A 23,927-nucleotide genomic window follows, 5' to 3' on the forward strand; every position below is an offset into this window, starting at 1 on the left:
ACTTTTTCTAATAGGAGTCTCCACAAGACAGTGCTATCACTCGAGACATCAACCGAACGTTTCCTGCTCATGATTATTTTAAAGATACTGGAGGAGACGGTCAGGACTCCCTGTACAAAATATGCAAGGTATTCTTTACATTCTTATTCTGGTAACTAATGTTTAAAATCATTGACAGATGTATCTTTGTTACCTGAGAAGAACGTGTGGATATTAGAATTAGTTCACTGTATCTTGGAGGCGGACTCTGCCTCGTTCTTCACTGCAGTTGTTTACCTGGTTATAGTGCCATTCAGAAGGTGTTCTGGAGTGGTAAGCCCTCCGGATTCCCGAGCACTAAGTTGTTTAGTACAGAAACTTCACATGATTCCAGATGTGTCAGCCTGGATCAAGGCTGAGGGGAGGAGGTGTGCTTCAGTTTAGAAATTGTCATTTTTTCCCCTTGTATCCAAAGATGGAATGTGGAGAGAGGGGCACAACAGATCCTCAGCTAAAGGCTAAAATGCAGTGAGAGAGAAATGGGATCCATCCCTGTGGTAGCAGGAAGGCTGCTCATCCCATTTAGTGTAGCTGGATAGAGATTGAAATAGAAACCTGTGTGTGTTTGTGACAGGCCCCCTTACCAACACTTCTGCAGTTCAGTCTTATAACAGAAGTCGCTGAATTGCTCGGAGTGTGACAAACATTGGCAAAATGCAGATATGAAGGAAGAATCTGAAATCTTTTAGTGCTCTTTCTCTGTGTTACTGGTGTTTCTCTTCCACAAATGACCTCCTAACATCCCTGAAGTTGTTTAGGGGTAAAAGCTCTCAAATAAGTAGCTTAATAGACTCCAGCAGTCTTGCTGCATTACTGTAACCAGCTGCTGCTGCTGTTTGTCATGGTTTGAGTTTCACACAGGTTATCCTCTCCTCTGAATGACACCAGTGGCACCAATACACCTCATGAAAATTTCGTGGAGCTGTGTTCAGTGCAATATTTTGTTTTCTTTGTGCGTTTAGCTCAGATATGCTATTAAAAAAAAATTGGATTCCTTTTTTAGGCCTATTCTGTCTATGATGAAGAGATTGGTTACTGTCAAGGCCAATCGTTTCTTGCTGCTGTGCTGCTTTTACATGTAAGTGGTGTGTTTTTTTTTCCTCCAGTTTGTTTAAGCTTAAGACTAAATATTGCTCCACATGTCTGGGACAGACATTGGTAACTCCTGAACAAGTGGGGTCGCAGGCTGCTTATCCACTTAAATGTTGGTCAGTAATAATGTGATTTTAGGCAGAATAGTAAATTGTTTAAAACTAACTGTAGTGTTCATAACAACTCTTGTCTACAGTCAGTGTTCATTTCACTGTGTTTCTGTTTCAGGACCCCTTCCAATTGAAACTCTACAGGCTTGTACTCATGATCACTAGTAGGCATGGAATTTGTGTATCAGACAACTGTAAATGTTTCTGTTACAGGGTTTCAAGGTCAGATTTAAGTTTTTTAGAAGACCTTTCTATTGAAATCGGTCAGAAGTGTGGCTGGTAACCACCATATGTTGTGTATACACAGAAGTAGTGTATTTGTGACATTGATGGGATGTCAGTTTCTTAGTGCTTTGAACATTACACTGCCTTTATTTGGGCTCCTGTATTATGGGCCTTCGTGCTTTTTGGTTTTAGAGGTTATTGAAGGATAAAATAGTTTTTTATTTTGTTAAGAATATCTTTTTTAACTTAATGTTATTGGTAAAAGAGGCCTCATCAGAGTAATATCCTTTAATTGCTTGGGTGTTCAGAAGCCAGGGAGTTTGATGCTTACTGTAAATCAGAAGCAAAAATTTCAGATTTGCTCATGCTTAGGAAATATGAGAGGATTTGGAATCAGTACCAATTATTTATAGACCATTCTTTTTTAAAACAACATCTGCTTTTTCTCAGTGTGTGTATTGCAAGTGGGGCAGTTGCAACTGAACAGTTCCTAAGCCCTGTAGTGTTCTGAGATTTCTTCTCCCCAGCTGTTTCTCAGTGTCTGTTGCTACCAGTGAGAACTGAGTATGAAGGCATCTCTGCAGCTTTCAGTAGAAGTCTGGTCTTCGTGGAGCATTTTCCATAATGTTGTAAAGTCAGTGGAGGATGCAGAACATAACATAAACTCAGTTCTTTTTAAACATCAGCCAAATGACTAATCATAAAAACCTTCTAGTTCATTGTAACTGTAAGGTGAAACATTTTCTTGATGACCAATTAATTCTTTATTACTGTACCGAGTCAGATCAAGAAGGCTGATACTTCCTGATAGGAGAACTGAAACATACGTGCTTCTGATTTTTATTGTCTTATATCCATTTCTTGAATATCCATTGCATTAGAGAGACTCGTGGAGAATGGAGAATTCTTTCTTTAACAGTTAGGTATTGCCTGTGGAAATAAAGTATGCAATAAAAAGGCTGAATTTCAAATAGGTTTCTTTGAAATGAGCCTTTGGAGTACAGCTGCTAGGGAATACAGATATTGAAAAGCACTGCAGAAATGGAGTCCATCACTACCAGCCCAGAGCATGTCAGCAAAGTTTTCAGTTTTAACAAACTCCATCTGCAGATTAATAATAGAATACTGAGGTGGGTGTTCTGGCCTTTATAGGAAGAAGTGATTGACCTGAAGTCAGACTTTACTATAGAAATTTAGAAAGCTGAATTTTTGTGTTTGGGAGAAATGTCTAAACACTGACAAGCCATGATGAGTGTATCTTCGGTTTTTGGCAGGGAAGGGATATTGAACTTTCCTAAACCAGTGATGGGTTGTGATAAATTGAGTTTTTGTTAGCAATTACTGCTCTGTCTTATTCATGGCAGCTGAAAAATAAGCGTGAAATGTAATTAATGTCATTTAGAAAGGTAAATATATAGCTAAAAATAAGAGAAAGATCCTGTTTAACATCCTCTGATGATACTGCATTTGTCTTAGTTACGTAGGTGACAGAATTAGGCTGTTGAAAGTCTGTAGGATTCTGGCATGATGTGTAACAAATACGACAAGAAGCTGCGTTGGTCTTGATGTCTGAAAGATGTATTTTTAGTTGGGTGACGGGGAAGTGGTTTATTCCACTGAATGTGAATGAAGTGCAGTTTCCAACAGCAGGCCTCATTTTGTGTGTTGGTACTCTTGGCTTCTTTGGAACTGGCTACGAGTGGGTTAAAAAGTGGTAACAGCTTGGCCTTTCTGTATGAGGGAGGAGACCACAGTAAGGGCAGATGGAACTGCTATGAAGGATTTAAATGCTCTGTGATAAATACGCTTTCTTCTCACAGATGCCTGAAGAGCAAGCTTTCAGTGTTCTGGTCAAAATCATGTTTGATTATGGACTCAGGGAACTTTTCAAACAAAATTTTGAAGATTTGCACTGCAAGTTCTATCAGCTGGAGCGCCTCATGCAGGTAGGGGCTCAGACGTGTGTGAAGTGAATGGATCAGGACCTGCAGTTCAAAACAGCAAAACAAGCTGTTTATCTTACAGACAAATAGTGTTTGTAGCCTCTTAGTAAAGAGGAAGCGTGAGGACTGTCCACACTGAAGGCTTTCTGAGAATACAGTGTGCTGAGCAGGGTCCTGTCTGCCACCGCAGGCAGCGCAGTGGGTTTGAGGCCGACACGTCCGACCCCCTGGGGCAGCTCCCCTACTGACTGCCCCAGCAGGGCCTCGCTGCATTCAGCTGCAGTGCCCTTGCAGGGTCAGCACAGCACTGCCTGGGTTTCTCACTAGGATGCGAGCTCAGGAACTTGGCTCATTGTGCATTATTACAGTGTTCTGAGCATCTGCACTGAGCCTTCAGCATCCTTGGAAGGCTCTTCAGCTGCTCTGTCAGGTATGGGTGGATGCAGAAACCTGCCTTTCTGCACTCACTTTGGTTCTACCCAACTCCTGTTACACTTTGGGATTTCAACTGCTTCTCCAAGATAGTGTAAATTAACTTTCTTTCTTCCTTTCTTTTTCCATTATTATTATTAGGAATACATTCCTGATCTGTATAACCACTTTCTGGACATTAGCCTTGAAGCACACATGTATGCTTCCCAGTGGTTCCTTACACTGTTCACGGCAAAATTCCCTCTCTACATGGTCTTCCATATTATTGACTTACTCTTATGTGAGGTAGGTGTTGTAACTGAAGACTTGCACTACTAATAACTTTTGACCATTTCTCACCATCTTGATTCACATCCTTGTTACCAGCTGTTCTTTCAGAGCTAGGCAAATGATTCTTATTTCTATGTAGAAGTGTTACATTTTTACAGTGGAAGAGTTCTCAGCATTTTAAAGAAATGAAGTAGGAATATACATATATATATATATGATTACAATATCTTATTTCACAGAGTACTATTTAATGTGGATGTAATTCCATACGGTGCTCGTGGGATGTAAATTAATTTACCAGTGTGGATGAAAGATTCCAATTTTCTTCTGTTACTAAATTGTATTATACACTCTGATAATGTTTGTGGGTTTGTTTGGTTTTTTTTTGTTTTGTTTTGTTTTTTTTAGAATGTGGATGCAAAAAGGCCATCCCATGTAGAGTAGCTCAGCTAATTTCTGTGCTGGTGATCTCACAAGCCTGGGGCCCTTTTTCCAGGAGACTTGGAGTCTCTTTATAATTCCCAGCATATATTTAGAAAGCAAAACTATTTACTTCAGGATTTGGAGAAATGCATGTTTTAAACCAGCATATTTGGTAGCATGTTGGTAAATAGTGTAATTTGATTGGGAGCTCATTAGCATATATTAACAATTCGTGTTTTGTACCAAAGCATCCATGAGTTATCTCACGATTTACTTTTACTGGCTGATTAACATTATTCTGCATTCTCCACCAGATCTGTAATTGCTTATGTGGAGTGGTACAGTTTGTCTAAATTTTGGACACTGAAGGGTTTCAGCATTCGTAAATCTCCTGGTCAGTTTTACCCTTTCTCTGTTATCATCTGCTGCTTACTTTGTCCATGTGCCAATGTAATTGAAGGCAGCAGATGGTATCTAGAAAATCAGTTATATTTGTTTAGAAACACATTTTAAATTCACAAATAGTAAACGTGTTCCTAGTGAACACTGAATTTTTTTTATTGCTTTAAAATAAGAGTGGAAAGAAATTCAATGGGAAACGAAAGACAGTCTTGAAATCTGATGAGCAGTGTGCTGTGATTAGGGAAGGCACCCCTCAGGCAGTTGTATGCTACTACTGACTGTAGGGACTGTTACAACTAACTGGGCAGCTTAAGTAACACACCTCTAACAAACAGTGGCAAAGTAGATGATGTGAGACTCTGTGCTAAAGTGAGTTACCTTCTTTTTTTATTACAAGAATTATCCCAACTTTTGAATAGCAGAAATTAATATATTCATGTATATATTGCTGCATTTGAGTTCAGTGTCTTCAGAAGTTGCTGTATGAAAATTAAATCATCTTAAGCTGACCAACTAGTCCTTAAAAATAAAGTGCAGCACCTTCATTTTGGAGTTTAGAGCTATTAAGATAGTAAAGCCTGTGCTGAAATATTGGTTTGCTATCAGTAATGGCAATCCAGTGAACGTACCTTCCTAACTGAAGTCATTTAATGTAGTACCTGTTTGCACTTGTATCCTTGTTCTCATCCTTGCGGAAACTAGACTAACAACAAAATCCAGCAAGCAGATTAAAAACTAGGATTGCAAATACCAAGAAATTAACTTATTTTGTTATTATTTTTCTCTCTGTAGGGAATAAGTGTTATCTTTAACGTTGCACTGGGATTATTAAAAGTGAGTATCCAACTTTTAACACGGTGCTTTCTGCACCATGGTGCCATAGTGCACACGTAGCAAAAATTAAGATGCCTGTTAATTTTTAATGTTTTTTTAAGCTAGGAGTTTCCTGTATTCCATATGCTGTTGTCTGTCATCCTCAGTGCAGCAGAGTGCTTTTGGGGGATGGGGTGGCAGGGAAATAGAAGGCTGCAGAAATAGAAACAAACGCTATTTACAGAAGGTTAACAAGTAGATAAGTTCTTGGGAGCTTTACAGAACTGCTGTTGCTATATTATCTCTGGGAATTCAGTAATTGTCCAAAATCCGCTTCACAATTGCTGATTTTTCTTTCCTTGTCTGCAGACTACCAAGGATGATTTGTTACTGACTGACTTCGAAGGAGCTTTAAAATTCTTCCGTGTTCAGCTCCCCAAGAGATACCGCTCAGAGGAGAATGCAAAAAAGCTGATGGAGTTAGCCTGTAACATGAAGGTAAAGATGTGGCAATAGCAACTGTGAGCATATCTTCAGTGGGTACAATTTCTGAGGTACACAGTGAAGTTTTTTTAGTTTGGGGCACTGGGAGTTATGTTTGTTCCTCGCTAACCCCTGTGTCTCAAATACAGTCACATGCTCTTTATATCAACACATTAGAACAAACCCTTAAAATGGAATTTCAACCAAATGTTACAAAGTTAGTAGCTTTTGGTCAGATATACTGGTAGGTTCAATTTTTTTTTTTCTTCTTCAAACTCACTAGAATAATTCTCCTGTAGCATCAGTGCATAATTACAATCTTCCTCGTACATGAACTTCCATGGCACTGTGGGTACTAGCAGTATGCACAGTGGTATTCTCCATAGAACTCAGGCATTTCTTATGACACCAGTGTAGAAATTAGGAAGTAATCAAGAAGCAAGCAAGCTATATAAACATCCAATCACTGAAGAGTAGCCACAGATCAGACATTCTGTGCATATCTGGTCAAGACGAAGTATAATGACTGCATTTGCCTTTCATGTTTCCAGATAATTTGTTTTTCTTCTCATTCTGCCAAGTCTCCCTTCATTCCCAGTGCTGTGTGAGGTAGTTAAAGCAAACAGTGAAGGCCGTGCACTGCTTCCCTGAGTGCTGAGTGTTTTCAGAGGGTTAAATGGAAGTTTATGGAGAAAATGCAAACTGTGTTACTGGGCTGTGCACAGGTGCTGTGTTGCCTCTGATTGGACATTGCACATAATTGCTTTCTTTGACCTAAAATATAAGTCCTTCGCTGTCAGTAGAAATCTCCAGCTTTGTATCTGGAAGCGCTTTTGAGCAGAAAAGGGCCTGATGTCAAAATAAATCATTTATAGGAAGGGAGAAGTGGCCTAGCTAAGGCATTGTGATTACAACAGCATTCTGCTGAAAAGGAGGTCAGTAAATGATGAGCTCGAGACAGCAGTAGTTTCTTAAAGTCAGTCTTTAGTGTTCTCTGCCCTTGAAATACTGATTTCAGTATTTATTTCTGCCTCCTGTCACCATGGAGGCCCAAAGGCCTTGCTGACTCCTTGAGCATGGATCCTGCTAGGGCTCCAGTATCAAGAACTGGTGACAATAGTAAATGTTCTCATGATCACCTCATTATTAGTATCCACGGGCAACACTAGTTTAATGCACTCCTGTCTGACTGGCAGTGTGGCTTCCTCTCCTTTCAAAATAACCTTTACATAGCTTGAGATTTGGTGTATGAAACCCAACAGCGCAGTTCAGCAGGAGCAGAGCAGTGAAATAATCTACTGAAGTTACAGGCTGTATTGTAAGTAAGGGGTTAATACTCTGGGCTGCTGATTAAGGATCGCTGCTGCAGCTGTAATAGGGCTGGACCCACTCCAGGTACATGGGCTGGCTTCTCTGAAAAGACTCAACTGAATGTTTCTGTGCAGTTCTCACTAGGGGGAGCCTATCTACCAGTTTTCTGCAGCTCGTTCCGAGTGAGATTGTTAATGACAAGAAACAAACATAAGAGAAACTGAAGCAGGTTTTCCACTGTCTGTCATTTATGCATACCAAATTTGTTTCTCAGACAAAATATTTTTTAAGAGGAAAACATTCCCATAACTTCATATTATTTGGTTTATTGAAATAACAATAAGGATTCAGCAGCTTTTATTACTGGTGATTTAATTTGGTGTGTACTGCTTTGCATGTGAAATGCTGTTAGTGGTTTTAGCACATATTGTCACTAAACTCCTGCAGCACATTGCACACCCAGTAGCTGACACCAGGGAGGGTGCTGGTAAGGATGCAGTTCTTGTGTGTTCTCTGTTCTCTTGAACACTGCACAAAATACTGAATTTAATCTACGTTTCTTCCCCTTTTTAGAGATGGGAAAACTGCTTTTGCATCTGTAGGTTCTTTTAGAGTAAACACTTCAACATGATGGTAAATGTTACTGCTAAAAAAGCAGCTGAAGAAACCTCAGCATTATGTTAGGTCAGAAATTAAACATGTATGGTGGGTTTCAAGAGATTCAGTTTTGCTAAGCTACTGTAATATTCTGGGTATCAAAGAGCTGTAAGTACCAAGGAGAACTCAGGTAGGATGCTCTTGGGAATCCCCTTCTAACACTTTTCTATATTTCACAAAAGGATAAGAGATAGGGATACTTTTGTGATTATATAGAGTGAAATAGATTTTTTGACCATATCCAAAGGTTTGACATTCAAGAAAAGATTGTTAACTGTGTTTTAGAGAAGATAGGAGTTGCCCAAAGCTCATAGCATAACCCTTTGTGAATTGTGTATCTTTTTATTGATGTTCTGGACAGGAACTAATAGGCTGCTTTAATTTAGATTAGCCAGAAGAAGTTGAAGAAATATGAAAAGGAATATCATACCATGAGAGAGCAGCAAGCTCAGCAGGAGGATCCAATAGAAAGATTCGAGGTAATGCTTACCTACTGTAATCTGATTTAACATGCAGTACCTGCAGGAGTGTTTTTTTTTTTTTAAGCTGTTTTGTCTTCTGACAAGTACATGTACACATACATCCACTTACATGTGTTAAGCTGAAGAGTATTATGTAAACTTTAACATCCGTCTATGTGATGGGAATTGTAAGAGAATATAGAGTGGCTTTCCCAGTACATCCACTCTCACGTTTTTCTGGCATGAAAATTTTATTTTCAGCCATTAGGAAATGAGTGTTTGTAGGAACCTCTTGGTAGGATGTTGATGGCAGAGTGCCACTCCTACCACTGCATTCTTCAAAAACATTTCACCATCTCAACTAGTAATAGATGATGTGGGGTTTCTTCTCAAGGCTAATATTTAATTTGCTTTATTTTGTATTTACTATATGGCTAGCAGCTCCTGTCCTCATTGAATTTCATGCAGCTGGAGTTGTCTTTCAGTGTTTGAGATGTAAGCTGGACATTGGCATTCAGGCACAGAGTGCTGTGTTTTATAGACAAACACCTAGCAAAACCTTTTTCTTGACTTTTTTGTCTGCCCTTAGCGTGAGAACCGGCGTCTACAAGAAGCAAACATGAGGCTTGAGCAAGAAAATGATGACCTTGCACACGAACTGGTGACCAGCAAGATTGCTCTGCGGAAAGATTTGGACAATGTAAGATGTTTTTATGCTCTGTAGTAGAGACAAAGTACTAGGGCTAATTTCTAGTGACTCCTCTCATTATGGGTATCGCAGAGTGTTTTCATACTTTGTAATGTTTAATTTTCAGCTGACGGGGTGATAAATCTTGTTCCTTGTGGAATGTATTTTCATTTGTGTCTTGCCTCTAGGATTAGGAATTGTCTTTGTTTTTTTTATGAGACTACTGGGCTACTTGTAGTATTGTCAGGACAACAGGTTGATCAGATGCACGTCATCATGATTACGTGGTGTGAAGAAGCACCATTACAGAGTATCTGATATGCTGCAAAATGTGGTACAGTTGATGTGGGTCAGTTAGGATGCTTTCCTCCATGCCCATACTGCAGAATAATGTTATATAGACCTGTGTCAGATACCCACAGCAAACAGGACAGCATCTGAAATATGGAATCTTCTGAAAAGCATTCAGACTGGAGAGAGAAGAGAGGTTCTAAGCTTGGACTTGATTAGTTACTTTCTTGTAACTCTATGTATATTGAACGAAAGTATAGCAGGAGCTAAGTCAAGTCTTCAAATTGTTACAAAAATAATAGCATGGATTCTGTATTTTGTTTTTCTTCAACTGGTGTTCAGATGAGTATGAGCTCAAAGGAGACAGGCTTTTGGTACCTAATAAATTTGAAAGTCTGAGTCTGTCTGTCTCTCAGTGGGATCAGATCCTCAGATACCTATTAGGCAATTTTAGAAAAGGGTTTGGCTTGTTGAAATCTGCCCACATGAACTGATCATCATTGGTTGTTTTCCATATCAACAGAGCACTCAGAAAGAGGTTTCAGATTTGCTTTTTTGTAGTGATTTTTTTAAGCTTGCTCTTCATTCCCTTCATTACATAGTCATGTCTTGGAGATTTTTTTAGGATATACTTTTTCACGTTACATGCAAAGGCACTGGCATCTGTAATGCACCTCATAGGCTGGGCCACATTTAGTCCATCTGCCTGGGGAGATGAGGAAAAAAGTTCAAGTCCTTACGTTTGGTATTCTCATTGTGTACCAAGATAAGGGCGTTTTCGAAATCTGAAAGAAAAATAGCTTTAAAAATCGTGTTGTGCAGGAGTTGACAGGCTTAAAAATGTTTCAGCTTATCTACTTCCAGAGAACACAAGGTTTCCCATGGTCTCCTGGAAACTGGCTGTTGGAAACATACTCCTTGTAAATGGTGATGCTAATGGATGAAGTTGCTTTTAATGAAGTTTGTTTTATGACTTTCAGGTTTGTTATATCTACTGCTCTATAACGTTAAAAATGTGTGAAACATAGAAGTATGTTCCATGCAGGGTTTTCAAAAAGCATTGTTATGTTCACTTCCTATTACCTATGCTTTTTCACTGTGTTGGAGATAGCTCCCAGAAGGCTGTGCAGAATGCCCACTGGTTGCTCTCAGATGGTGGACTGCAGTAAAACAAAACAAAACAAAAAAAAGTACTGCAGAAGTTTTTGTATCTGCTATTAACTGTTGTTTGGGGCTGCTCTAGCCCATATAAACCAGTAGTGCTTTTATTCCTTTAAATAGGTAGCTAAGAGAGGAAAAAAACTAAGTAAAGTCTTTGAGATACACCAGTGGATTTGTAACACTCATGCCTTCAAAGGTGGTAAACGATGTTGGTAGCATTCAGGTTATCCCCCAGGAGGAGATAGGTAGGTTTGATCCTATGTTAGGACTCTGATTAATTCTTCTAATTGGAAGCTGCAATGGTAAGTTTCATTCTACTAGCCAGACGTCCTGAAAGAAAAGTACCAAAGGAGATTGCTTAATACACCTTTTCTAATAATTTCATAGTGTCTCTGAAATCCTGCAGCCTAAGAGATCAAAGTAAAGCATTTGGAAATACAAGAATTTCCTTAATAACCTTTGCACTAGGCCAGAAAATAGGCTTCATTTTTCTGCTATTGCTAGACTCCCATATCCCAGTTTCCTTTAACTTTAAAACAGCTTAAAAACCATGTATAATGAAAAGATGTTCTCTTTGCCTTTGCCATCTGTTTTAAAGGATCAGCAGGACTTTAAGGGACTAAAATTCACTGTTTGATTTTCTTCCTTTGAAGGGAAATGGTACAGCTACTTTCTGAACATTCTATATATCAGTTGAGTTATTGATCTATTTTTATGTTGAATTCATACACCTATTGGGAAGTACTGAATTGCTGTGTATAAGACAGGAAAAGCAGTCTTACTTTGCAAAGCAGCTTATGAACAGCCCAAGATTTTACAGCTATGCACCTTTATTCTTAAAAAAAAAAAAAAAAAAAAAAAAAAAAAGTAGAAAGAAAGGATTGTGTGCTTTCTGGTGGGACATCTCTTTTCTTAAAAGAGGAACCTGACACAGTAAAGATGGTATTACATCTGTTGGTAGGCATCATGAAGGAGTTTCTTAATGTTCCAGAAACATTTTTAATGAATTCCGTTTTCATTACAAATTTGAATTGTAGATGTTATTTTTCAGAAAAATAGTTTTCCTAATATTACTTTTATTAGTAACAATGAAGAGACTTCTTTTAATAAGAATGAAAGGACAGTGCTCTTGGCTGTGTCCTACTGGAGTTTCCACCCATGGCTGCCTACCAGCATTCACACAGTAAAGAAGCTTCTCTTCAGTGCTGTACTTTGCTCTGTGTTGCAGGCAGAGGAAAAGGCAGATGCTCTGAATAAGGAATTGCTAATGACCAAGCAGAAATTGATTGATGCAGAAGAAGAAAAGAGGCGCCTGGAAGAAGAATCAGCTCAGGTTAGGGGCACTTCTGTCATTTTCAGATTTCTGTGCAGTGCAGATAGGGGAAAAAAAGTGACAAGTGTAGGAAGAGCTTAATGTTCTAAGTCCTGCTTGTGCCTCCTCTGTAGTGTAAAGAGCATCAGCAAAACAGAATTCTTTCCTGTCAGGTGCTTCACAGGATAGTGAATTTTTTACTTGAAATTGTGAAGGCACAGACTGCGCCAGAGATAGCTGCACAAAGAGGCAGGACAGAACTTAAGCTGTCAGTACATTTAATACTTCCTTCTCTAAACTAAATTTTCTAGCAAAGAGAGCCACCCGAAGTCCAGCTTTTCCCTGTTTGCATGTAGCTGAGATAGACCTTTGTTCCCTGTAAGTCTTGCAAAAGTCGTGCAAAAGGCACTGAGGTTAAGGACAAGGAGGAAATACCATATGTTTATTTCTCAGATAGTACAAATATATAAACTTTTTACTTTTTTTTTCTACAGCTGAAGGAAATGTGTCGTAGGGAATTAGATAAAGCTGAGTCAGAGATCAAAAAGAACAGCTCTATAATTGGTGACTACAAACAGGTAAGCACAACTTAATGATTACATGTTCTGCAGTCAAATCGCAGTCTCAGGCATTCTGGGAGATTTGTGTCATTCCTTTGAGGAGACATTTTAGCTATTTTAAGCAGAAAGCTGGCACTTGGTTTTGCTTTATATTTTGCTGAGATCTTGCTGGCCAGCTCTGTTTACTCCTAACATCAGTGTTGATAGATCACCAGTTTCACGGCCTCAGTGACAGCCCAGCATTGTTCATATGGGCTCTTGTATATCTCAATTTTACTTCATTGCGAAAGCTCTTCCATCTTCAGTTCTTCCATCAGATGGTAATTGCATGTAGGAAGAGAGAAAGATGCCTTTTTCATTTTAGAGGTTTTACTTTGGAATTCAAGCACCTGATCATCAGGTATCAAAGGAGTAAGCTGATAAATCTCTTTAATGGGAACTTTCAAAATGTTCTTAAGTCACACAGGTCTTGAGGAACTGGCTTAAAACAAACGAACAAATAAACAAAAAAAAAACAAAATAAAAAGCACTGCTACTTTTGGGGTCGTGGCTGGTGCCTTTATCCCAAAGGACTCGTGCTTTCCCTAACTGTTTTGGATTCCTTTAGCAAGACCAAACTTATGTGACTGCTTCCTATAGACATAGAAGAATATGTATAGAATGACATAACTTAATGTAGTATCCCAGTTTTCCTGATTTTCTCAGAGCCATAAAACTGTCCATGTTAATATTCCTGTAGCATTTATTTATGCTTTAGCATTCATCTGGGATAAAATTTACATTTCTAAATAGTCTGGTACATAACTTTGCTTTTCAGATTTGTTCCCAGCTGAGTGAGAGACTGGAAAAGCAACAAACAGCAAATAAAGCTGAAATTGAAAAAATACGGGTAAGAGATAGAATCAGTCTACAACATTTAAATCTCTAAGCAAAATCATAACAGAAAGCACATAATTAGTCATCGCAAAAATGATGGTTGAAAGAGCATTCCTTCTTGACTTACAGTTTTGGATAGATCATGAGGAGGAAGTCTTGTAGGAGGGATGGATGGTGTTCATCTCTCCCTTGTTGTATTGCCTACATTCTCATGCTTGGCAGTAACATGTTTTAATTGTTCAGAGGGGGTCTTATTTTCTTCTGGACGAGATTTTTTGGCTGTCTTTTACATAGCCCATTATCTCAGCCAGTTTTACCAAAAGTACAGCAGTGTTTCTAGAGTCCACAGACCTGGGGGCGGCTGGAGCTCCTGCTTGGCTGCGCTCCCTGGCAGTTCAGACTTTGCAGATCATTAGCAGTCCCTCTCACATTGTGCTGTGCTGCCAGAGCAGAGGCAGGGAAAGGCTGTGGTCAGCACTCTGGTGCAAGCATTCACAATCAGGTATTTGCTCTAGCAAAAAGTGGATGACTGTGAACACTGCCGGGAGTTCTTCAACAAAGAAGGCCGTGTGAAGGTTGCAAGCTCAGCCAAGGATGGTTCAGATGATGACACGGATGAGGAGAAGGAAACGCTGAAAAACCAGCTGAGGGAGATGGAGCTTGAGCTGGCCCAGACCAAACTGCAGCTTGTGGAAGCAGAATGTAAAATACAGGTAATACTTTGGGGGTTCATTCTGTAGTGTATGTGGTGTGTCTGCATTCCTAGAAAAATGTGTTTGTTGTAGAGGGTTTGGAACAGATCCTGTTGGTTGAAACTGCAACTCGCTATTTCCTGTCTGACTTATTTAACCAAACATTGGGTCTGAAACTTAGTGTATGCAGATAAAATAATTCAAATTACGTGAACTGTATTTACCAACCAGCTCCTTACAACTTCCAGACATCTGTGTGGCTGCAGTGCAGTATTTACTGATATTCTGCAACTTCTTGGAAGAAATCCAAATTCTGACAAAGTACTGAATCATGCAATTCTTTATCTCACAGTCGACATTAAATGAACAGCTAACATGTGACAAATGTTAGACGTGTTTCTTAAAACATGACTGGAAAGCACTCCAGGTATTTGAGGTATTTATGAAAAATATGACAACGTTGTTCTTTGAGCCCAAAAATGCAATGTCAGTGCTTCTCCCCAGAAACTTAAAAGTTAGTTTGTAGGAAGTCTACTTCCTATGGGAATACCTCCTTCTCAAATAGGAAAGAATTAAAGGCCTTGCATGTACTAAAGGAAGCTGAATGCTTCACTATGGGCAGTGATACGGGCTTGCTTTGGAGTTCGAAGCTTTTTTCTTTTTCTTTCTTTCTTTGCCTGTTGTGCTACTTCTAAGTTATGTGAGACTCACTTCTGTGGTAGCTGAGAAATTGTAGATGTCCTACGGACTTCTTAGTTCAACTCCTGTAATGTTGTGCTGTGAATACATACCAAGTAAAAGAAATCACTTTTCTGTTTGCAGGATTTGGAACACCATTTGGGTCTTGCATTGAATGAAGTACAAGCTGCAAAGAAAACATGGTTCAACAGAACAATAAGCTCTATAAAAACAGTGACTGGAGTCCAAGGAAAAGAGACTTGTTGAAAGTTCTGTCAAACACACCTTCTTAACACAACACCTTTTGTTGCCTTCCTTGGCCAGATGTTTAATTCTGTGACATGAGAGGACCAGAATGTAAATACAATAGAAATACAGCATGTTGGGATTTCAATAGGTCAGTGATAAAAAGGATGGAAACACAAAAATGGCTTTATTGCTAGACATGGGATCTTCATACTACTGATATTTAACAGGTGATGTAGCTAGATTGAAGCTCTTCAGAGAAACACTCCATTCTGCGGTCTGGCTGGAGGCTTTTCACAGACTAGGTACGAGAACTTACCAAACCCTAATTGTTAAGTTTACATATGATAGGTTTTTTTACAGTTATAACCTTTTTTAATATTTTATTTGAAAGGAAAAGTGTCACTAATGGAATTAAAAAAAAAAAAAAAGAGGAAAAAAAAAAGAAAAACAAAACAAAAAAAAAGAAGAAAAAAAAGACAACTACCAAGAACTACATCAGTGCCAGAAAGCAGTCCCCAGAGGTAGGATATAGAGAGTAGGAGGTGAAGTTTTGTTTTTGAATGGGGATGATTTCAGCATTCCTGTCAGCGCAGCCCCACTTTGTTTTAGTTAGATGCAGCATCCATCTCTGTTTGGCATTTCTTTCTGTTACTAATCAATTCTATGCAACTCTGAGCTTTTTTTTTTTTTTTCTGGCATTTGCCAAACAAATTTGCAACTTGAGGTTCAGGGCCTTGTCTAAATGCTAGACGAGAATAATCAGAATTCTTGGCAAAGTTCCGTTTCACTTCTGTGTCATATTGTTTGATCCACATATCAACAGCGTTAAAATCCCCAGCTAACAAGGACGACTTATGTGGATGGTCTGACATTTAATTGAGTCTTTTTGTTTGTTTTTTTGTCACTTTTGTTTTGTTCTTTCGTTGTTTTTACCCGCCTGTAGCAGGCCTTCTGTGAAGCTCTGAGAAAGCTTCCAGGATTTAGTTTTGCACATAGGTATGAATGGGACAAAGAAACAATAAACTGAGATATATATGAGGCAAAAATCACTGCATGAGTGTAGCTGCGAGCATCTATAGCTGTCCAACTGGCTTCCCTGGTAACACGTTCAGAGGTTGTGTAGGTCATTTTCCATGCTCGATGCAGTTGCACTAATAGGTGCTAAACATGCTTGGATTGCTTATTCTTTGGATTGTCTGAGTTCTCACCAGAAAGCTGTAGAATGGAGTTTTGCACCTTGTATTTTTTTTTTTTTTTTAATTTATAATGGTTTGTGTTATGCTGAAGTATCTATTGCATCAGTGGATAAATTTCGTGTGCAGTGTGAGTATAAGCTGGTAACAATAAGAGGCACTGGTTTGTATATAAAGATATTTGGTTTATTTTGTATTTCTACCTTTTTCTTGTTTACTGTACTAATGCTAGCTAATGTACTCTGTAACTACAGAATAGAACATGCTATGTCCAAGCTTTTTTTCCTTAACTGCATACATTATCTCTATTGTTTAATACCAAAAACAAAACAAAACTTGTAACTCCATCAATATTAAATGCGTGGACATTGTGGTAGCATAGTTGCAGTGTGTATACTTTATGAATTGAAATATAAACAAGTAAAATTGTATAACTACTTCCTTGTTTCATTTCATTTTAACAAATTCATTAAATATTTTGCAATACAAAACCAATTCTCTTCCTAAAATAGAAGCGTTAGGATCTGCAAGCTTCTGTCAGACCAAAACTATATTTGTGCTGCAAAGGACTTTGCTAAAAAAGACTTCATATTCTTGGTGTTGCCAACATTGCTTTATATAATAAAATGTAGGTTTTGCTTTGAAAAAAGAAACTGCTAAAATGACCTTGTGCAGCTTGAGGCTTGTGACTCAGTATTTCTCAAATATGTCCAATTTAGAACATTTTTTTCCATGACCCTCCAAATTCTGCTTGGATCTGCAAAATAAATGTAGCCTAGCTCTACTTATCATCATCAGTAACATAAAAATTCTGTGGGGTGAAGTGTTGTTCACGTCATCTTCACTAGAATCTTCTAGTCATAGCTGAACTAGGGTTTAGCTGTGCAACTGGATGAATGCACTAATTGGGTCACAGTGCAGATCAGGCTCTCCTAACTGCGTGTGTTCTGCAAAGAGATAACAAGGAGTAAAAATGTATTTTTGTCACCGAAGTGACTAAAGGTGACTCTGAAAGCAGCCCTACTCTGGGAGGCTGTTATCACGCTGTCATTTTTCTACCCATACTTTTGCTGCAAGAGAATGGCATTATGAGGCTGTGTGTAGTTTTTACTGCTTTGTCTTTCACAGACTGGGGTACCTTGGTAATTTCAGCTCTGCAGTTTCTCAATAATTACACCTTTTGGAGAAAGTTTGAAGGCAAACAAAGGAAAGCTGGGAGAGGGAGAAGAAACAACCAAAGCAGTTCATTTGTCCATTTGTCTTTCCCAAAGGGAGTGGGAAACGGTGTGTGGTTTCCACTTTGCCCCAAAAATGTGCTGCTTAAAAAAAGGAAAAGCTGCTTTGTTCCACTAAGTAAACATTACCTCAAAACTTTGTGCTGTGTACACTCATCATTTCAGTGTGGTGGTGGAACAAACGTAATGAAAAGTGAATTGCTTTATAACATTTTTTAAGAAATATTTTGTGGTCAGTTTCCAGTTGTGAATTATTTTAGATATCTTTCTGAAAGACATTACTCACAAGTAAGTATTACCAGCATAATTCAAATCTGACTCCATCTAAGATATCTGCAACTAAGCAAAACAGGTCGTCTGCTGAGAGGCATGTCTTTTGAAGCTCAATTACACGTGAAATACAAGGAAGCAGATCATTTTTAAGATGAGAAAGATGAATTTGCAGATACTCAAGCCTTTGAATGAGCAAGGTGAAAAAAAAAACCCATAAATCACATTGACTCAAAGTTGCTATAGGCAGGAGTATATTACAGATCTGTAAGCAAAGAAGAATGAGTATGTTTGTTAGCATTTTTTGCTGTAATAAGATGTTTAGTTATCTCCTGCAGTTAATTATCTCTCTGTTCACATATGCCTCTCAGCTGGTTTTGTGCAGTGAACTCAAAATGAGTGTCACACTGCCTGCTGAAGCTTATATATGTATTTTTCTGAAGAGCCTGGTGTGCTCTGGCTGCAGCTTACAAATGCTTTGTGATGGATCGCTGAGGTCCCAGGGCTCTCTGGCACGGTTCCTCTATGGTTACGATCTCCGTTTAGTTTCTGAGATTCTCCTTCTTGGTTGTGCAGGGTCTTCGGATGGAAGCGAATATTCCAGCTCTATCAAAAACTTCACCTTTAAGTGTTGCTGGTAAGTCTTCTTGCAATTTATGTAACCACCTCCTTGACTTTTTTTAGCTGCCCTTCTTATCCGTGGCAGTAATATAAAGTTCCTGTTATCAGGAGGAGGATTTTGTTCCATCTGTTCAGCAGCTTGGCTCACGCTCATCCAGCCCAACTTTAGAGGCTTCAGAAGGGGCCTTTCTGAAGGGCTTCATGGCACGGCGTGGCTCGGCGTGCTGAGGGCACGGGGCTGTGCTGGGCTGTGCCTGAGCGAGGGGAGTAACGTGCACTGCCTGCCTGGAGGCCCTTAAATAAAGTACTAACAAAAATGAGGCATCAGTTTACACGGTGAGGACTGTTTTCTGATTTAGATTGCCCTCCTTTTTATTGTGCACTACTGTCTTTATTACCTGAAGCCCCTGAGGACTCTGCACACAAAACTCTTTAGGGTTTTACCAGATTTTACAGCTACATGTCCATACTGAGTTGGAGGAATGAGGATTTGGTTTTGCTGCCTTTCTGCACGCTAATGAAGCAGAGCACTAATCGTGTGCTCCTGCACTCCAGGTTTTTGTGAGGCGCGTGGCTGCAGCTCAGCGCTGTGGGAGCAACGCTTGACTGCTGCTAAGGGAGCATGGAGGATTTGTTGCCTGACTGTGTGTAATGTTGACAGTCGAGGGTTTTCTTGCAGTGGCTCTGGGTCTTGCAGAAGACGAGATAAACAGAACTGAGCTGACTTAAAGATTTCACGTACGGCGACTTCCTATGATCAAGCGACGCATTGAGAGACCGCGAGGCCTCGGCCTCGACCGCTGCGAGGAGGGAAGGGCGTGGCGCTCTGCTCCCGCCCAAGGAGCGGGGGCGGTGCCCGCGCGTCGCATAGCGCTTTCTGATAGGTCGATGCGCTGATTGGCGGCAGAAAGCAGCCAGTGAGAGGTGGCGGCTCGTGGCGGAGCGTCGCCTGCGGAGCACTCTGACGGCGCCATCTTGTTTGCAGGAGGCTATGCGGTGAGCCGAGGGGCTGCGAAGGAGGGTGGCAGGCCGGGAAGCAGCTGGGCTCCACCCGTGGGAGGGTGGAGCTGAGGGTTGGTGTACGAGTGCCCGAAGGGTGTGCTCAGAGTTGCTGGGCCAGCCCGGGAGCTGAGGGGAGCAGACGCCTTTGAGCGTGTTTGTTGTACTAGTGAGTCGCATCCCCAAATGGCGCCGGTGGTGTCTGTGGAGCCCCTCAGCAGGCAGCGCTCCGTGAGCCCTCCCTTGTCGTTGCGGCACTAAGTGCTGCAGAACGGAGAGCACCGGTGTGTGGGAAAGCAGCGGAGGCTTTCAAGAAGGTATTAGTTGCTGCGGATTGATAGTATTTTGTGGAGAATATCTATATTTACTGCTATCTTAACTGGTTCTCACATTGCTTTGTCCTTGTGCCTGCCTTCTGCAGACTGTGCTTTGGGCCTCTGGGCCTGAGGAAGGTGGTGGGTCCTGCTCCGGCTGCTGGGAGCCGTGCTTGTGCCAGCATGTCGGGTAGGGTCAGGTTGGCTCCTTTCTTGCACCAGCTGAGAGGTGAAATGAGGAGTGGAAAGCTTGGCGACAGGATGCGAGAACTGATAAAGCACCGTGCACGCAGACTGCTTGATCTGCAGTGTGATGGGCGGCTGCCTGCATGGGGAGACCTGCACAAGGAGAGGCAGCGCCAGCACTCCTGGCTGCCTCCTTCCTGGTAGAGGTTCTGCTGTGCCAGCTGTGTTTGCTGTAAAGGAAGCTGGAATCATGAAAAATGCACTCCTGTCGGTCTTTGAATTGTTGGGGTAATGCTTGTATGGATGAAGCTATTTCTGTGCAGAAGCTAATTTTATGTAGTAGCCTATATGTTTACCATCTAATGCATAAGAATGCATGTACATAGGGTGAAAACTACTGTAAATAGAAATTCTATGATTTCTAACCCGGAGGTAATGGGAGGAGAATGTGATTTATCAGATCTCCTGAGAACCGCAGAAGCAGAGTGCTAACCAATTCTGTGAAATTATTTTTGTTTTTAATGGAGCAATTATATCACAAGATTTGCCCCAAATTGGCATAGATGAAATTACTGCAGATGGTTCTGTAAAAATCCTGGACGATGCGAGACTTCTAAAGAGCAATGTTAAATAACAAGATTTGTAACAGAAATAAGCTTTGTAAAATTATCGTTTAATGCTAAATTAAAAGTTCTCCATACTTGCAGGGTGCTACAATCTGTTTTTACAGAATTCAGCAATTAAGCAATTCAGGCAATGAATGGGATCTGTCAGGAAGCCAAACAGCATTCAGCCAGAGATGCAGATTTCAAGGTAGTGCTTCTGCTTGTGCTGCTTTATCCTTACAGCACGTGTTATTGAATCATATTAATTCTGTATACATCAGAGAAGAGGTAAAGAAAGAAAATTAAAACTCAGGTACTTATGCTGTACTTAGTCTTTTTTTTTTTTTTTCTTTAGGACACTCAGATCTGTGCTGAGTTTTTGTTTTTCTAATGATTAACCTTACAAGTCCTAAGCCTTAAGCATTACTGAAAAGCACACTCTACAATGAACGTATTTTCTATCTTAAACTGTTTAGGGTGCAGATTTACAGTGTGATAGAACGGATGTAATGATTAGACTGCACCAAAAGGTCCTTCTCACCTGCTTGTTCCTACTGGCATTCTGGTGACAACACTTGCACCAGGCATACCAATGCTAGCATAAGAGAGGGGGTGAAATTACAGCCTGCCTGATGGCGGGTTGTTACGGAATCGAATCCTCAGTCTGCAGCAGCAGAGACAGTTTTTATGTGTGCTTAGGCTTTTCTTATTCCAGTCAGATTAATGCAAGCATCTTAAGATGATTTTGAAGTTAAGACATTGTGGAGAACTGTTCTTACAAGACTTCTTTTTGCTGTAGATAAGGCTCTTCTGTGAACTACTTAAACTGTAGTGTGTCAGGAGCTTGATGTTCTGTAAGTAGGTGATCCAGGAAAGGTGCTGACAGGTCTTAGCACAAATGCTAGAGGATGTGCTGCTAGAAGGGAGTACCTAAAAAGCACTCTGAGCTAGGTGTATGCTGTTCATGACATAATGCTCCACTCTGAACCAAATGTGGGTTCTTGATACATTTTGTTATTATGTGTTTATAGTTTTCCTTTCATTGGGATGGAAGAAAGAGGAGCATGTTCTGGTGTTCTGGATAGATGTTCTCTTTCAGATGCAGATGCCAGCATCAGAGCATTTTTCTCTCAAATGCAAGTTGTTGTAGGCTGTTAGAATTATGACTGCATCGATTTGAAGCAGTTGATTCTTTTGAAGTGAATAGGGGTTAGTTCAGAACAGCTGTAAAAATGTGTAACACAACGGCCTCACTGATGTTGCTTGGTCCAGTCTGGGGAGTGCTTCGATGAGCCGTGCTACTAGTGAGGTCATGGCTGCCATAGGCTGTGGGAGGGGATCAGGGGCAGAACTGCCAGGGGCAAGGACCAACTGCACTGGTACAGCTGGGCCAGGAAGGTGTGTGTGTGGTGTATTCTGGTGCTTTGTGGAAAATGGCTTTCAGCATGCAGACCCTTTTCAGTAAGTTTTATAGAGCACTGCTTATTTGAATGAATTGCTGAAATCATTAAGCCTGGAGATTTTTGACGAATCTGAGGATATTAGGTGCCCAGCATTAGCAAAGACCTCTCATTTTCTTTTAGTAAATCCAAGATCTACAGTCTGTGAGGTACCTGAAGCAGTTAGCAGGGTAAGATGCTCCATGTTTTTCTCCTATGGGTTTTTGTTCTGGAAGTTGTGTTATGCCCTTGTATGAAAAGGATCTGAAAGGACAAAACAAAATCAGACTGAAGTATATAAAAAATCAATCTATGGGATGTATTTGCAGTACAGTTTGAACTTGGCTCAGAGTACTGATATGTTTTTCTGTTATTGTCTTGCTTTAATAATACTGCTTGAGATAGGCATAGCAAGCTATAGCAGAAGTGTATCATGGTGATTTTTTTTCAGAATGTGATTAAAAAAAACTTTTAAATTTTGCTTATTTAAAAAATTAGGGCAAAACTTTTTTTAATTGCCTTTACTGGTAAGTTGCAGTTGCTGTGATGTGGCCTAAAATTGTTTGCTTTACCATGATCCTGCAGTATGAGCCTTCTCTGTGCAGATGAGTTCTGTACGTGACTATCTCCAGAGGTGTAACAATTCAGAGTACAGTTTGCTTTACAGAAATGAACACTGTTTTTGTTCTGACGTTGCAGATATCTTCCTCGATCGACAGCTTGTATGGCAAATGTATTTTAGAAAGGTTCTATAATGCTTCAGATAGAATCACAGCCACTGTGGACTCTCAGATGCCAGAAGGTGCAGAAGCGATGAGATTTGCAGCCTGCCAGATAGGAAGCAGAAGCCCTCATCATGCAGAGTGTACAGTTGGTGTAAAAGTATGAATACATCAAAGCAGTGTGTTTAAACTCCCTGCTGTGAGCACCTGTTAATGCATAGAGTTGTCTGTGATCCAGGGTGAAGGGTGTCCTTAGAGCCGTGTTGATAGATGAACTTTGGGAGGTGACACTATAGTGACTCTGAGGTTTTCTAATTTGTGAGGCCAGTTTATCCAATAGAATAGGGAAAGAAATAGGAAAGAAAGGAGGAGAAAATTGTGCTGTTTTAAATCAAATTCTGTGCATGAAGAAAAAAGTAGTAAAATACTGAGACCGAGAGCTGTGTCGCTATCAGCTTTCACAGTGTGACCAAAGTGTGTGTTTTTTGCTTTTTTTTTAATCAGTCCTTTTAGAAAGCTGTAGAAAACCATTGTGGTTTTGGCACAGTTCTTGGCTGACAAGAAAAGGAAGTGAATTAATGCCTTCTGTGCCCTGAAGGCTTGTGTTAGTTTAAAGAAGTGGTTTTAGAGTAATTTAATAATGATGCACCAGAGCAAATGGATGGGAAGGAGGAGGAAGAAGGCTGGCTGCTTACAGTGTATGTCTGAGTTCTCCGCCTACCCAGGACATAGAACTGCTGCATAATTCCATTCAGCATGGAGGGGGAAGGATGGTGTTTCTAAGAGAAGATGACTGTGCATTGCCCTGAAGTGTTTTCTGCATGGTATGCTGAAAAGCCTAGTGTGCCAGAGGGGCTGTGGAAGCCTGAGCCAGGCTTCTCTGAATTATGAATGAAGTGGCTGCTGCTAGCACAGACATGAACACAGACTCTAGAGCTGCTGGATGCCTTCAGCATTATGGTAACAGACTGGTTTTAGATTTCAGTAGCTACTCAGCAGCCTTGTCTCTAAGCTCATCTTAATGTCTCCAGAAGAGTTGGGACAGAGTGGGGCCCGTAGTGGTGTGAGTTGGAAGCTTTGAATTTTGTCCAGTTTTCCTTCATTTGTTCTTAGTGAGATCTATTTAAGACACTTGAATTCAGTTTATTTGTCAATTTTCATTTGAACACAGTTTT

The 23,927-nt window shown here is 40.2% G+C and overlaps 1 protein-coding gene and 1 long non-coding RNA gene across 14 annotated transcripts in view; both read left to right on the forward strand.

Moving 5' to 3' along the window:
* The window catches only part of RABGAP1 (RAB GTPase activating protein 1), a 60,868-nt gene extending 44,073 nt beyond the window's left edge, over positions 1–16,795 (forward strand). For both annotated transcript variants that reach the window (XM_031601958.2, XM_090121578.1), the window contains exons 14-26: positions 15–128; positions 1,043–1,117; positions 3,287–3,412; positions 3,983–4,126; positions 5,729–5,770; positions 6,119–6,247; positions 8,587–8,679; positions 9,251–9,361; positions 12,030–12,134; positions 12,608–12,691; positions 13,491–13,562; positions 14,065–14,262; positions 15,064–16,795. In XM_031601958.2, coding sequence (XP_031457818.1) covers positions 15–128; positions 1,043–1,117; positions 3,287–3,412; positions 3,983–4,126; positions 5,729–5,770; positions 6,119–6,247; positions 8,587–8,679; positions 9,251–9,361; positions 12,030–12,134; positions 12,608–12,691; positions 13,491–13,562; positions 14,065–14,262; positions 15,064–15,186 — 1,416 coding nt within the window. In that variant the 3' untranslated portion in view covers positions 15,187–16,795. The remainder of the gene's footprint in view (positions 1–14; positions 129–1,042; positions 1,118–3,286; positions 3,413–3,982; positions 4,127–5,728; positions 5,771–6,118; positions 6,248–8,586; positions 8,680–9,250; positions 9,362–12,029; positions 12,135–12,607; positions 12,692–13,490; positions 13,563–14,064; positions 14,263–15,063) is intronic.
* Positions 16,796–18,509: 1,714 nt separating this feature from the next.
* Positions 18,510–23,927, forward strand: part of LOC149915469 (uncharacterized) — a 61,135-nt gene continuing 55,717 nt past the window's right edge. For 9 of the 12 annotated variants that reach the window (XR_016458963.1, XR_016458969.1, XR_016458967.1 and 6 more), the window contains exon 1: positions 18,510–19,483. This is a non-coding gene — a long non-coding RNA (uncharacterized LOC149915469). Of the gene's footprint in view, positions 19,484–19,713; positions 19,804–20,693; positions 20,800–23,927 lie in introns of those variants that run through there. The other 3 variants (XR_016458968.1, XR_016458971.1, XR_016458970.1) reach the window with 3 other exon arrangements.

This window comes from Phasianus colchicus, chromosome 19, assembly GCF_987193195.1.
Source record: "Phasianus colchicus chromosome 19, bPhaCol1.hap1.1, whole genome shotgun sequence".
Taxonomy (NCBI): domain Eukaryota; kingdom Metazoa; phylum Chordata; class Aves; order Galliformes; family Phasianidae; genus Phasianus; species Phasianus colchicus.